The sequence below is a fragment of the Antechinus flavipes genome, chromosome 1 (assembly GCF_016432865.1).
Source record: "Antechinus flavipes isolate AdamAnt ecotype Samford, QLD, Australia chromosome 1, AdamAnt_v2, whole genome shotgun sequence".
Taxonomy (NCBI): Eukaryota; Metazoa; Chordata; class Mammalia; order Dasyuromorphia; family Dasyuridae; genus Antechinus; species Antechinus flavipes.
The window spans coordinates 714,123,038-714,137,823 of NC_067398.1; the positions used below are offsets into that span (position 1 = coordinate 714,123,038).

Below are 14,786 nucleotides of genomic sequence, written 5' to 3' on the forward strand. Positions count from 1 at the left end.
TTTTTTCCCTCTCACAAGGCATGGCTAGCTGGGGAGAGGGAGAAAGATACGGGGGGAAACGCAGGTGATAGAAAAGCCGAGAGATATCAATAAAAACAGGATTTACAATGTGGAGAGAGCTTGCAACTCAAAGAACAGTGAATAAATATATTACAAATTATATTGAACCGAATAGTTCAAAAGAGGTCAACTGACTAAATCTTTGAACCCTGCCCGAGGTCAAGTCGAAGATTCCTGTTTCTGGAGATGGGATGGGACCTGAGTTCAAATACTGCATCTTTTCATTACTGTCTACATGATCTTGGATAAGTCACTTTCCCTGCGGGTTTCATTTTCTCTTCCTTTCAGCTCCAAATCCTAAACTCGGGCCAATCCCTCATCTTCACTGGTCCTCAGTTTCCTCATCTGCAAAATGGGACACGGACAGGACGGACGGTCCAATCTCAAAGTCGGCTCTCCGAAAAGGGCGCGCTCTCCTCGGAGGGGCAGGAGGCTGGGAGCAAGGACTCCTGGGTGTCAAACCCAGGCTTCCAGAACCAAGGGCACAAAGACCCAAGGGTGCCTTACCCCCAACCTTTTCGAGACCGGGCCATCTGGAAAGTGCCATTTGAAACGGGGCCAGGCCCGAGGTTCGCCCCAAAGAGCCCAACCTGCCCTTCCCGCTAGACTCCCCCCACCAGGATTAGTCAGCAGTTGAGCCACGGCCCCACGATCCCTTCCCCCAACGATATCGCTCGTCTTCGTTTCTCCTCAGGGAGGCCTATTGTGAAACGGTCCCTAACAGCCTCAGGACTGAACCATTGTCCAAATCTCCGCCTCGTTGGGGAGTTGGAGCCGAGACCGCCCCACCCCCAGGGCCAGTCCGTAGAGGCGGCTCGTGGCGTTTCCGGAGATACTTAGACGCCCCCAGCCTCCGGACCCCACCCCCTCTCTACTTGGGAAAGTGTTGGCTCGGAAACCCCTCCCCTCGCTTCACTCCACCTCATTAGCCTCTTCCCCTCCCCCCCCGGAGGACCAATCCGAGTGGTAGAGCCCGAGGTTGTGCGGTCCGCGCCTGCGCAGTGCGGCGCCGAGAGGGCAAGCGACCGAGGGAGAGAGAGACGGACGTTGAGAGAACGAGGAGGAGGAAGGAGAGAAAATGGCGTCCACGGGTGAGTATGGCGCCGGGCCGCAGGGCCGGCTTGGGGGGCTCGGGGCGTGCCGCGTCGGCGGCCGGGGGAGCCGAGTTCTTCGTGGATGAAGACAACACCGCGGGGGGCTTCTCGGGGGGCGGGGGCAAGGGAGTGGGGGGCGGCGGCGCTGCCCGGCGGGCCGTGGGGCGGGATTGCGGCCTACTTCGCTTCCCCTCCCCCCGCGGGCGGGTGGGATTCTGGAACCTTCCGCCGTCCCTTCCCCCACACCGGGCGCTCGGGCGGGTGGGCGGGGAGCGGGCCGGGATGGGGGGGCGGCAGCGGCTCGTTGCGGCGGGGGCGGGGAGGGGGCTCGAGGCGGCGGCGGGGGCGCGCGGCGAGAGGGGAGGGAGGGAGTCGGGAGTGCGCGCGCGCTCCCGCTCCCGCCGCTTCGCGCCCGGGCTCGCGCTGGTTCGGCCGGGCCGCCGTCCTCCGCCCGCCGCCGCCTCCATTGTGTCCCCGGGCGAGGCCTCGCCGCGGCCCGCGCGTCCTTCCCGCCACGTGGGCCTGCCCTTACCGGGACCCGCAGCCGTCACGCCCTTGGAATGGAAGCTCCTCGAGGGCAGGTGCCGTTTGTTTTTCTTCCTCCGTCTCCTGGGGCCTGGCCGAATGAATGCCGGTTGGAGGGGCTTGAGCGGCCATGCACGGCCCTCTTGCGTGTCCCTGGCCCCCGGAGCCTGGGGTTTTCTGTCACGGCTTTCCCCTTGTTCTCCCCGATGTCATTTCTCGGGGGGCGTTGGGCCTGTCACCTCCAGCTCCTCCAGACGGTGGCGGCCCCAGGAGGTGGCGCAGGTGTCCTTCGAGATAGGCCCCGTTATTGTCTTCTCGGAAGAAACTGAGGCAGGTCCTCCGGGGTCACTCGGCGGGCCTGGCCCCTGCCCTCGAGGAGTAAGGTGGGAGCGGCGGTGCTTGGACCTGGGACTTGGGGCGAGCTGGCCTTCTGGTCCCCGAAAGCCTTCGCAGCGCTGGGAGGGTAGAGTCCACACTGTCGCCCTTGCCTTTGTCTATACCCGCGCCCCCATTTGGGTTGCCCAGCCCAGTGCTGGGGTGCTCCAGCCATAGGTCCTAGGTCTGCACCGGTGGCTTAGATAGGAGAGGGGCACAAAGAGGCCTCTTTGGGCCTTTTAATCCCCTCCTTGCCGAATGCTCTTTTGAAAATAAACTGAAAAGGGAAATGCTGAGTTAACAGTTTTTGATAAGGGGGAAATGGCTTGTTCTTTGCTCAGATTTTGAAAGGGAGCTTGGATCATGATTTCTTTTGGAGGGATTGTGTGACCTTAAAAGACAGCATCTCTCTGGCCTTTTTGAAGTTCAGGACCCAACGGAGAGTCAGATGTTGAGATGAAACAAGATAATCAAAGCTTGTTGATTTCCTGACTGCATTGGATCTGGCCACAGGTTTTAGAGTTGGAAAGGATCTGGATTGGAATTTAATCAGACAACTCGACTACTTGGGATCTCTGATCTTAAAAAAAAAAAAAAAAAAGGGCAGGAAATATCCTGAAATATGGTTAAGAAATCTTTGTACTTTTTGGCCTCCGCGTTTGTTGGAAAACCTGGTTGATTCCCTGCTGTAGGGGAGAATTTTTTAGCTTGCCTTTGGGCAGAAGGAAAGTTGTTGACTTAGTTAACTCTATGGTTTAGTTTAAAATATAATTAAAATGAAGGTTTTCTTGCACTTAAAAGTCAGTCAACTCAGATGTAACAAGCTGTTCCTTAGAAGTTCATTGTAGTTTATTTTCTGGGATACTTGGAGCCTCTTAAACTTAGTGGCAATGGGAGGAGGCCATGTCTCTGCCCCCTCATATCAGGGTCCTGAGGCACTCTGATTTCTAACACTTATTTATCCCTAAGCTGAACAAGTAAAACCTGGGTCTTATATTATACAGACCTAAGATTGAATGAGTATTTAAAAAAAAAAAAAAACCTTTGTGTGAAATGCACAAAGAATGGTAGTGCACAAGCTAGATCTTTTTCTTTGAGCCACATCTTTCTTGCTTTGGGGGGAGTTGCTCCTGATTTTGCTAAAAAAAGAAAAACCACTGAAGGGGGAAATCGATTTGGAAAGCTCCCCCTTCTCCCCTTCCTCAGAGAGTACTATATGATTTTGATAGCTAATAAAAAGATAACAAGTTAGTATAGAATCAATCACTAATTGCCTAGTGGTGGCTGCTCAGTGAATACTTGTTGACTTAAAGGTATTTTAAGTTTTCTTTGCCTCTCTTCTACCGTTGTGAGGTTGAGATACCTTTGTTAAAAATAGATGAATTACCTAGTTGTGTAAAAAGTAGTCTATTGTTTTTTAAAACAACAAAATTGAATTAAAACTAATTAGCTGTGTCTTTGAAGTCATGCTCACCACTCTGGAATTTAGTCTTTTTTTCTTTTTAGTTAATAGTATAACATTTTTTTCCAATTACATATAAAGATAGTAAAAAGCTACAAATCTTTGTCAAGATTTTGAGCTCCACTTCTGCAGAATAAGATTGGACATAGATGAGAAATTCTTAACCTTTTTTTTGTGTGTTATAGTTCTCAATGGTACTTTGCACCACCTCTCAGAATGTTTTTAATGTATTTTTTATAAAAGAAGCTAATTACAGTTATAAAAAATTTAAATATGTGGACCCCCGATTAAGGACCATGAACTAGATCATTGTCTGAGAGTCTCTTTTCAGCTTTAAAGTAGCATTTTTCTAGACATTTTCTTCATCTTAAGGCTCTTAATAATAGCAGTAATAATAATAATATCGGCTAGCATTTATAAAGTGCCTCTATGTACTGGACACAGTACTTAATTCCTTCACAGATATCTCATTTGATCCTCATAACAACTCTTCAAGAGAGGGGAAAGGCTATGCTACTGTTATCTTCACTTTACAGTTGAGGAAACTGAGGCTGAGAACAATTAAGTACCTTGCCCAGGTCACACAGAAAGGAAGATTCTGAGTTTCGATTTGAACTCTGGATTTCCTAACTTCAGGCCTAGTGCTTTATCAGGCCACCTACCTGCCTCAACTTTTTATTAAAAGCTCTTTGTTTATTTAGGTACTACATAGTCTGTAGTTTCATGGCAAATCTGAAAGCCACTGTAGATTTGATTATTATACGAAATGATTAGTATATAACCATAGTAAAAGCTGTGTAGCATTTTGTGTTTGTGATGTTTTGTGCTTATGGAAGAAAACTGCATTAAATGCCTGGGACTTGGCTTTTTGGTATGTTTTGCTGAAATTTTTTTTTTTTATCAAAAATGAAGAATTACTGATGATTCTTTTAAGAACTCAGCAATAGCTTTGTTAATTTAATGCTTTGATCTAAACAAAACAAAACAACCCACCCCAATTGTGCAAAAATGCACTTGTAAAAATAAAATTGAGGTGTCAGTGATTTCCAAATTGATACAGTGATGAAGATCATGGGTCAGGTAGTTTTAAATATGATTAGAATGAAAGTGTTTAATATTTAGACTATTTGGTCAGAAGAAAATTTACCATAGGAAGGATATTGCTGGAAATGTTTGAGATTATATTGAATAGATTTCTATTTATCGTTGTTAGCTTAAGCAGATGGTGGTGAGTGATGAGTCAGGACTTTTGAAGCAGTATGGAGGGGGTTGAAAAGTTACATGTTATATACTGAAAAGATAAATAAATTTGAAAGATGCTGGAAAAAGATGAGAAACAGCTCTCGCTCAAGGGCAGAGGATTTAAAGGTGGACTAGAATCCACGAATTGTAAAACTGTTGCCTTTGAAGGAACAAGAGAGGACTTTTTTGTTTCAACCTTTATGGTTGTATCCTTCTTAGAACAAAGTGTGCATTCTTCCCTGTTGAGGAAAGTACTTGTTTGCTTGATAGACTATTTTGCCATTGTTGCTGTACTTTGCTTATTTTAATCCATCAAGCTCCCCACTCCCACCTGTGTTTTAACAGTCCAACTTAGCATTTGTTAACTCAACCTTCCGATTTTTCCCATTAATTCATCAAGACATTTGTTTGTTGATAGAAATTACTTGTCTATATTGCATTGCTTTGCTGGTAAGACTGGGGAAAAAAAAGTATTGCAGATCGACTTATTAATGCTGATTTATTTGTGGACCAAGTTCCACTAGTAAGAAGTGAGACAGTTATCTTTCAGAATAAGAGAATTCCCATTCTGAATATTCTCTAATTGGTCAGGGTTTCTCTTGAATTACTCACATGGGTACCATTAGACTGCAGTTGTTGAAAAGTAAATTTGTTCTAAAAATATTCTCTCTCCCCCCTCCCATATTTATATGCTTTAAGGGATATGGGAGAACATATTAATTTTGTTTTAAATAAGACTGTTGTTATGAGGGGAAATGAAATAGTCCTTTTTTCTCCCTCCACTCCAATGTTCTGTAACATCGAAAATGAAAGTTTGATATGAAAATTGGTACAGTTTTTGATGCTGTCTTTACATGCCTACTATGTTTGTGACCTTGTGTGCTTAAATATTATGTCTTTGGCTGAGGTTATGAGCTAAGTTTATGTTTGAGGCCTAGTTTAAACTCAGCATTTTCTGATTTTAGGCTCAGTTTAGTCTAGCCCCTGAAGACTGCATTTAGGGGTCATGAGCTCCTAGCTGGAAAGGGCTTTGGAGATTCTTTGGTCTAACTCCATTCATCTGTAGGTAAGGAAAGTGACCATGCTGGCCCATCACTTAGGCAGGAAGAGTCGGCATTTGAATCCAAATGCAATGCTTTTTTCTATTCTTTTGTCTGTCTTTCCTCACCTGCAATTTGATTTGGGGATAGGTGGAGAGGTTCAGATGTTTCATGCCTCTCAAACTCAGTTTTCTCATCTGTAGAATGGGGATTGTAGTAAATAACTTGCCTCCCAGATCAAATGAGAGATTTTTGAAGTGCTTTGCAAACCTTGAGTACTGTATTAATGTGAATTCTTACTAGGGTCCTGACTTTGAGATCAGTCTTGTGATCAGAGATATGTATTTGAGATCTGTAGTCAGAGCACTGGCAGCATCTGGGCACCTCAGGAATCTATAAGAGGTTAGATCTCGTGACCTTGGCTTTAGGAGGTAGCACTATGTTCTATCCAGTTGAGCTAAATCACTCAGAATTAAAATGTTTAGTGACCTTGATTTTTTAAAATGACCTAGCAAGTAATTGGACTCTGTTTTTAGTATATGGCATATAGGAATGTGACTGTTTTCTTGCATGTTACTCTGTAAGTGAACCCCGCTCCCCAAATTTAGGATTTCCCACTTGACATTTGTTTTGACTGTTTTTGCCTTGAACACTATTCACCTCTGCTTTATTTAACCTATTCTTTTCCTCCTTCTCTCCTCTAGACTATAGTACCTACAGTCAAGCTGCAGCCCAGCAGGGGTAAGTAATGTTCATCTCTCTATTACTATAGACGTTAAGAGGGCCAGGCACAGCATTTCTTTCATTTTGCCCCCCTCAACACACAGGCTGTGATGGCAACCTGTATGTTCATTTCATATATTCAGTATTTGCCCTCTATCTCTCTTTACAGCTACAGTGCTTATGCAGCCCAGCCAGCTCAAGGATATGCACAGACCACCCAGGTAATCTTGACATATGTATACTTAAAGGTCATCTTGCTGGGGTTATTTTACCAGCTTGTTCAAACAGCAGCCAGAACAGACAGATTTTTGACTTTACACCTGAACTTTCTTTAGGCTTTTTTGACAAAAATGCCGGAGGTGTGTTTAAAGAAATGCAATTTTTCCTGAATATATAATATCCCTGTGAGCATCAGTATACCTCAGAGTGATTTTGTTTGTAGAAGTGTAATTAGTCTATAGTTTTAGGCAAATTACTAAACCTCTTTGAACCTGTGTTTCCTTGACTGAAAAATGGGAAATCTGTAATGCTTTAGAATCACAAGGTCTAACTAGAGCACCAGAAGTAACTTAAGTGCCTGACCAAGGGATTTCTGCACAGCATGAATTTCTGAATATTAGCCATTTCCAGACCAGGGAGATCAGCTTTTAGGAATCTCTCATTAAAGAACTTTTTATTTTCATGGAACTGAATTCTGACCCTTTGCAACTTTTCATGGTTTCTAGTTCTGCCCTTTGGGATATTTGAATGTAGCTTTTTTGATTCTCTTCTTTAAGCTAAACACTCCCATTTCCTTCAACCAATCCTTGCATGTTCTGCACTTGAGTCCCTTAATCATTTTGGTTACCCCTTTTTTGGAAGCGCCTTAGTTCATCTTCCTAAAATATAGCACCCAATTGATAACAGTGGACAGTTATATAATCTTTTAAAATTTGTAGAGACTCACGTGATATTATCTTACTTAAACCTCAGTTACTATATAGGGTTATAGTGAGACTATTATCCTAGCTGTTCTTGAACTGTCACCTGGGGGGGGCGGGGGGAGGTGGTGTCATGCTTTAAGTGGGTGTTAAGAACACATTAGATTTTTCAGCTGCCATAACACCCCTCTCACACACACCCCTTTTCCAGATGAATTGTTATCTTGATATGTTTCACCTATCTTGTACTTGTGAAATGAATGGACCCAAGAATAAGACTTAGCATTTTATTAATGTCAGCAGATGATGTAGAGGCAATATGATATAGCAGGTAGGTGGTTAGCCTGGAGATAGAACCCTTCATTTGGATTGGGGCAGAGCAAGCAGCTCCCAGGCTGGGAGCTCCTTCATCTAAGAAGTAACAGGTTCTTTCTGTATTCACAGCCATTCTTGACTTTTTGGAATCTTGTTGATCTAAGCTTAGCAATCACACCTGTTTCAATTCCATGTTGGTGGTTGTTATTCTCTGGAGGCCAAAGACTTCCCAGCAAGGGCCTTCTCCCTCTCCTTTGACCCTAATGTTGGCTTATTTTCTTCTTTGGTCGTCCCCCTTTTCCCAGTGTAAATGTTGGGAAGAAAGGGGAACTGCAACCATAAGTAAAAATGTCTTTAAATAAGAAAACTGAGGGGTGTTGTGTGACAGAACAAAGTCTAGCACCAAATTTGAAATGTTCTGTGGTTTTGAGTTAATTTCTAATCTGCACCATGAAAACCTACCTGGGTACAACCATGATGTGCTGACTGCCAATTCTTGTGTAACTGGTCCTTCAGATTAAGCCAGTGAGAATAGTAATGCTCAGAGGCAAAAGAACAGTAAGTCTCTTGTCTACTTTTAAATATTATTGATAGTTTTAGTTCAAAAGGTAGTGTTCTTCCAGCTCGCTTGTTTTAGTAAGCTATAGCATGTTCACATTCATTTTTTTTTTCAAGTGATTATAACTGTTAGTCTGCGCCTTTTAATCAGATGCATGCCCAGGTGACCAAAATATCCTCTGGTGGACTCAGACTTACTTTCATTCCCTCTCTGGGCTTTTCTTATATTATTTGCTTCTGTCTCCTGATCCAGCTCTGGCAGGCTGACACCTGGGTCCTCATTACTTTCCCTTTGGGTTCCTTTCTTGCTTCAAAGTTGGCTTGGAGTTTGGCTGATGAAAGAGCCAAGCAGGGCCTTTGACTTCAGGAGTTCGGGTTACCAAAATGTAAGAAATTGAGTAAGAGATAACAAGCACTCATTCATGTTTGCCTCCGAGATTTTGCCTGGACTGCAGAGTGTGGATTAAATGGCAGAGCTCAGATTCCACCTGACAGCACATCCCTCTCCTGTGGCTCTCCTTCATAGAAAAGAGTTCATCTAGACTTTGTCCTTCTGTGTAGTAATTTCAAAACTGAACAGTAAACGGAGGGGCTCAGCTGGAAGTTTGATACTGAACCTTTGTGGTTTCTCTTCGGAGCAGGCATATGGGCAACAAAGTTATGGAACCTATGGGCAACCTACTGATGTCAGCTATACACAGGCTCAGACAACCGCAACGTATGGGCAGACTGCATATGCAACCTCTTACGGACAGCCTCCAACAGGTAAGACCTGTTAGACAGATCCTATTCCTCCATCCTCTATCAATTAGGCTAGGCTTAGCCCAAGGCTTATTAAAATTAGGGTCTTTGGTATATGTTCTGGCTCACTATCACAACTTTTATTAATACTCTGATTAAAATGTAGAGGGGATGAATTATAGGGAAGAGAAATCTCCCTTTTAAAAAATATTTTTGGAGCTTTTGAGCATTGGCTTATAGCTTTGGGATTAGGCAGCTATACAGAATGCTTCAAGGCTGCAATAACACTCAGGAATCTCAGATGTGATGTTTTAGCTAATTTTAGTTAATCTGGCTCTGACTCCATCCAAAGGTGCACCCTCTACTTTGTGCTTTCCATACTACAAGGGACTAGTACAGGTTTGGCTTTCCTGCTCATTCTTGCATGGGGAATGCTTTGTCATCTTCGGTAACTCTGTAATGTTAATTAACCTTTTAGGTGTCTTCATGTATTTATCCCTAAAATCTAATACCACATCACTCAACAGCAGCATTAAAAGGTGCTCTCAGGTGCCATTTACAAACCTATGTATTTTCAGCTTAGTTTGGGGAGGGATTGCTTTTTTTTCTTAAATATAATCCTGGCTGCCCTCTCCCTAAGGTATTTCATGTGATGATTATCCAGCTGTCTTCTATTCTCTAAAGGGCAGACTGCATAGTTAGACATGTTTAGAGAATCAAACTACTACCCTTTGTGGTTGGTTGTCTGTGATTTTTAGTCCAGACATACATTTAACTTGGTCTTCATCAACTTGGTAAGTTTAATTTTGGGTCCATTTTCAGTTATATTCGTGGCTGTTTTGGGGAACTAAAAATATCGGTAATTAGAACAAATTATATTGTGACGTGTTTGGGTTTAAAATGGAGTAAATGAGAAGATGTATGTTACGTGGTATTTGTTTCTGCTCACTTTTGAGTTAACATTTCTGGCTCCTCTCTTAGATTCTGTGTACAATATATTTAAGTCTGCAAAATTATTAGAGGTTTAACCTCAAACCCCATACAGTGAGCCCAATATGAATTCTTTGGGTATCAAAGACTTTGAAGGAAGAACCCTAGCACAGCTCATCTGATTCTAGATTAGACTGTTGAGAGATGAACACTTTGTAATGTGCCAGTTGGTGTGTGGCTCATTAACATTGAAAACATTCACTGCAAATTTTCCTCCATGGTAGTTGCAACTGGGGAAACTTGAATAACGTGGGACACATTTCCTGTCGATCTGTGTACTTGAAGTTATAAATTTGAAATCAAGTGTGATTTGAATACGAGTGGTCCAAGTTAGATTTGCTTTTACTTTTCATATATGTTTATAGAGTTGGTGTTTTCACAAGCACTTCTTTGTGCCAAGCTCTATGCCAGGGTTAGTGTTACCAAGACAAAGAAGAAACAGTCCCCGATGCGCTGAAAGAGCTGGCCATCTGTGGAACTGGTATAGCATGTACACAGACCCACAGATGTATACGGACAAGACAAGGAGGGGAGGGGAGCAGAAGATCGAACACATGGGATCAGGGAAGGCAGTGGTTCCAGGCAGAGGGCATCTGCATGGGGGAAATAAGGAGCTTTGAGGGTGGGGAATAGCTCATAGTTGAGGTTGATGGGGATAGTATTAATGTGAAGGCAGTTGGTAAAGCTTGGGGAGCTAGCCTGAAAAGCTTTAAGTCCTGAGAGTGAGGCAGTGGGGAGCCCCCAGAACTTCTCAATGGGGAAGTGACATGGTCAGAGTTCTGCTGCCAAAAAATACTCTTTAGAGAGGATGTATTGGAGAGAGCAGAGACTGGAAGCCCAAGGATAAGCGACTTGGTCTAGTCAGAGCACCATCTGGTGAAACGAGGTAGACCAAGTGTGGGCCTCACTACTGGTTCTCCCTGCCCCAATATATTTACCATGCCTCCATTTTGTGTTTTTCTCCTCTGTCATTGCTCTGCAGTAGAAGATAAGGTCTTTGAAGACCGGATGTTTTGAATTGTTGTTTTTGGATCCATAGCATCTAGCATGGTGCCTGGTACATTGTCATTGTTTAATATTTTCTTGTTTAATTGATTTCAAATGGTGGGTGAGGGAAATGATAAACCTAGAAAAATGCTAAGAAAGATGATTGCACTACAGAAATGGGCAAGAGCCCAGAATCATGGGCATGATCAATTCTTTGTTGGTTATGAGGAGTTTGAGATCCCTAGGGCACATCTAGGATGAGATAGCCAGCAGGGAATAATAATAAACAAATAGATTTCAGGAGAGACAATAGAGCTAGAGGTTTGATGTGAAATATATGGGAACGGGTAGGAGCACCAAGAAAAAGAGTATGTGGAAAGAGAACTGATTGAAGGGGAGCAGTAGTTGGATAAGTCTGTTCCTGAGTCCAGGGAGCAGAAGTCAAGAAAGGAAAAGTGGGGAGAATGTCTAGGAAGGAAATGATGACTGACAAAGTGCTGTGGTGTCGAGCAGTTGGGTCTCTAAATTTGAAGAACACTGATCAAATGGTGGAACCAGAACCCACATTGCAAGGGTTCAAGTTGGATTGTAAGGGAAACGGATGCAGTGAACTTAATTCTCTTAGGGAGCTTGGCAGTGAGAGATTTGGTTTAAGGTTCTGTAGGGTCAGGTATAGGGTTTGCTGAGAACAGGTTATAGGCAGTGGGGAAAGTGCTAATAAATTTTGAGAGTGAATGAATGACTCGAGGGCAAACACCTAGAAGAGATGGGAAGGAATGGGATTAAGGGTCAGGTTGGGGCTTTGTCTCAAAAAGAACTGCTTCAAAGGCTCTTAATGAAGAATATAGAGAATTAGTGCATATTGGGGAAAAGAGGCTGCTTTTGATGGTTGGAGGTATCCTGTTTGTAAGTAAGATGATTGCACTACAGAAGTCAAGTAAGAGGCACAAGGAATTCTGAGAGAGAACAGCAGGGGAAGAAAGATCCAAGACTTGAAAAATCACTGAAAAGGATAGAAAAGAGCCTCAATTATGGCACAGCAACCCAAAAATATTGTGCAGCAGTGAGGGCCCAGTAAAGATTGGAGAGCATTGTATTGGACTCAACATAGCAGAGTTGATACCTCAGGAGAAAATGTCTCTGAGTAGGTAGTTGTTGATAATTCTGAGAAGATTTTGAGGCTTGTGTTGTCATTTACAGGCCTGGGGCCCTCCTTGTAAGGACAGCTGTGTGCCCTATCTAAGTTAAGTATGATAATCTTCTGTAGAAATGAGAAGCCCTAGAGAAAACCAAGAATATAAAGCCTACCTATAACTAGTTATGGAAAAGAATACAAGAATTACATTAATTTGATATGAATGATTGTATCTAGGATATACTGCAACATATTTAACATATATAGGACTGCTTGCCATCTTGGGGGCGGGGGGGTGGAGGGAGGGAGGGGAAAAAACGAAACATAAGCGAGTGCAAGGGATAATGTTGTAAAAAATTACCCTGGCATGGATTCTGTCAATACAAAGTTATTATTAAATAAAATAAAATTTAAATTTAAAAAAAATTTGATATGAATGACTGCTTAACTGAGCTGCTTCTGTTTGGGTTGCTGAAGTTTTAAAAATTCCTTTGCCCTCCAGTTTTGTTTCTGCTTAGATTTAATTGTCTTCCCTTTATTCTGTGTCCTTTTTTTGGAATAACAAACAGGAAGATAGGAATTAGTTGAACTGATTTTCAAGCTGTTTGATAATTGTAGGATGATTTCTATTTAAGTAATTCTTATGTTAAAATTCGTTTGGCAAATTTTCTCATCATTTACTTGTTATTTGCCTAATGAACCAGCTCCTCATGATTTCTGCAAAAACTGAATGTTTTTTTTACAATGAGGTGATAATTTCAAATTTTTCCATTCTTCCCAGTGTAGAAGAGAATGCTCTTACTGCCAAGAAAAGTGTTTAAGAGCAGAAAGTGTTACAATGGGACTAAATATCAGGGGAAAAGAGATTGGATGTCTTTTCAAAAGATCCAGCATCATGCCCTTTGATCCCACAATTCTATTGCTAGGTCTATATTTCAAAGACATCCCCCCCAGAAAAGGAAAAGGACTATTTGTAAGTAAATATATATATATATGTATATATATCAGCTTTTTTGTGATGGCTTAAGAATTAGAAATCAAAGGGATGCCCATCAATTTCATAGTGGCCGAAGTGTAAGATTGTAATAGAATACTAACATGTGATGAGAAAGGATAAGTTGGATGATTTCAGAAAAACCTGGGAAGAATTATATGAACTGATGCAAAGTGAAGTAAATAGTATCAGGATAGAATGTTTTTGGACACAGTAGCGGCAACATTGTATGAAGAACTGTGAATGATTTGACTATTCTTAGCAATTCAGTGATCTAAGACAATCCCAAAGGACTAATGATAAAACATTCTATCCACCTCCAGAGAAAGAACTGATATTGCTAAATAAAGACAGAAGAATGCGGTTTTTCATTTTCTTTTTTGTTGTTGTTGTTTTTGAGTCTTCTTGTGTAAAATGACTAGTATGGAAATGTTTTGTGTGATTATAATCTGTATCTGATTGTTTATAGGAGACAGGGGGATGATGAAATTTGATATTCACAACTTAAAAAAAAGTTCCTTAGAAACTTTCAACATGTAATTGGGGGAAAAAATAAAATAACATGATATAAAGAATAAATCTCTGGGGCAACTAGGTAGCACAGTGGATAGAGCACCACCCCTGAATTCAGGAGAACCTGAGTTCAGATCTGGTCTCAGACACTTAACACTTGCTGGTTGTGTGACCCTGGGCAAGTCACTTAACCCCAACTGTCTCTGCAAAAAGAAAGAATAAATCTCTGACTAAATTTGTCATATTATCAGCTTTTTTGTGATGGCTTAAGAATTAGAAATCAAAGGGATGCCCATCAATTTCATAATGGCCGAAGTGTAAGATTGTAATAGAATACTAACATGTGATGAGAAAGGATAAGTAGGATGATTTCAGAAAAACCTGGGAAGAATTATATGAACAAATATATATATATATATTTTTATTATAGCTTTTTATTTGCAAGATATATATGCATGGATAATTTTTCAGTATTGACAGTTGCAAATCCTTTTGTTCCAACTTTTCCCCTCCTTCCCCCCCACCTCTTCCCCCAGATGGCAGGTTGTCATATATTTTTTAAAAAGATCCAGCATCTTGGATTTCTTCTAGATTACTATTCTCTGCCAGTGGATCATCTCACCCCCCTCTGTTCCTTAATAGATTTTTATAGTTGTATGACCCCAAAAGCTCCAAAGAAAACAACACTTGAGAGCCATCTTTGTGGTGCCAGGCTCTCCAAACCTATCGAGGTGGCTTGGCAGTCAGTTGTCAGATCTGTAATCCAAACCTTTCCAATATGAGAAAACTACCCAGACCTTGTAATCCATTGGCTTAACTCAGGATTTCAGGGCTTAACACAAGGCACTGAAAGAAGGTTTTCATGGAAGATAAAAATCAGAGGATTTTCCCAAATAAACAAGAGATTAATAATCTTAGTTTGATTGTTTTGTGTTAATGCCTCTTGGTCTCCTTTCTCTCAGTCTTTTCAGTTTACTAGTCTTTGCCATTTCTATTTCTGTAATCATTTTGCTCAGATTTTCAAGGCACTACAAGTTAATAAGGATGATTAATTACCTTTGTCTTTTGCCATAATGATTGAACAAAAGAAGGCACTAATTGCTGCTGTGAAA

The 14,786-nt window shown here is 42.1% G+C and overlaps 1 protein-coding gene across 3 annotated transcripts in view; it reads left to right on the top strand.

The window, feature by feature from the left end:
• The first annotated feature begins 1,051 nt into the window (after positions 1-1,051).
• The window catches only part of EWSR1 (EWS RNA binding protein 1), a 29,105-nt gene continuing 15,370 nt past the window's right edge, over positions 1,052-14,786 (top strand). For 2 of the 3 annotated variants that reach the window (XM_051973061.1, XM_051973062.1), the window contains exons 1-4: positions 1,062-1,151; positions 6,503-6,539; positions 6,691-6,742; positions 8,956-9,079. In XM_051973061.1, coding sequence (XP_051829021.1) covers positions 1,139-1,151; positions 6,503-6,539; positions 6,691-6,742; positions 8,956-9,079 — 226 coding nt within the window. In that variant the 5' untranslated portion in view covers positions 1,062-1,138. Of the gene's footprint in view, positions 1,152-6,502; positions 6,540-6,690; positions 6,743-8,955; positions 9,080-14,786 lie in introns of all 3 variants that reach the window. The other variant, XM_051973063.1, reaches the window with a different exon arrangement.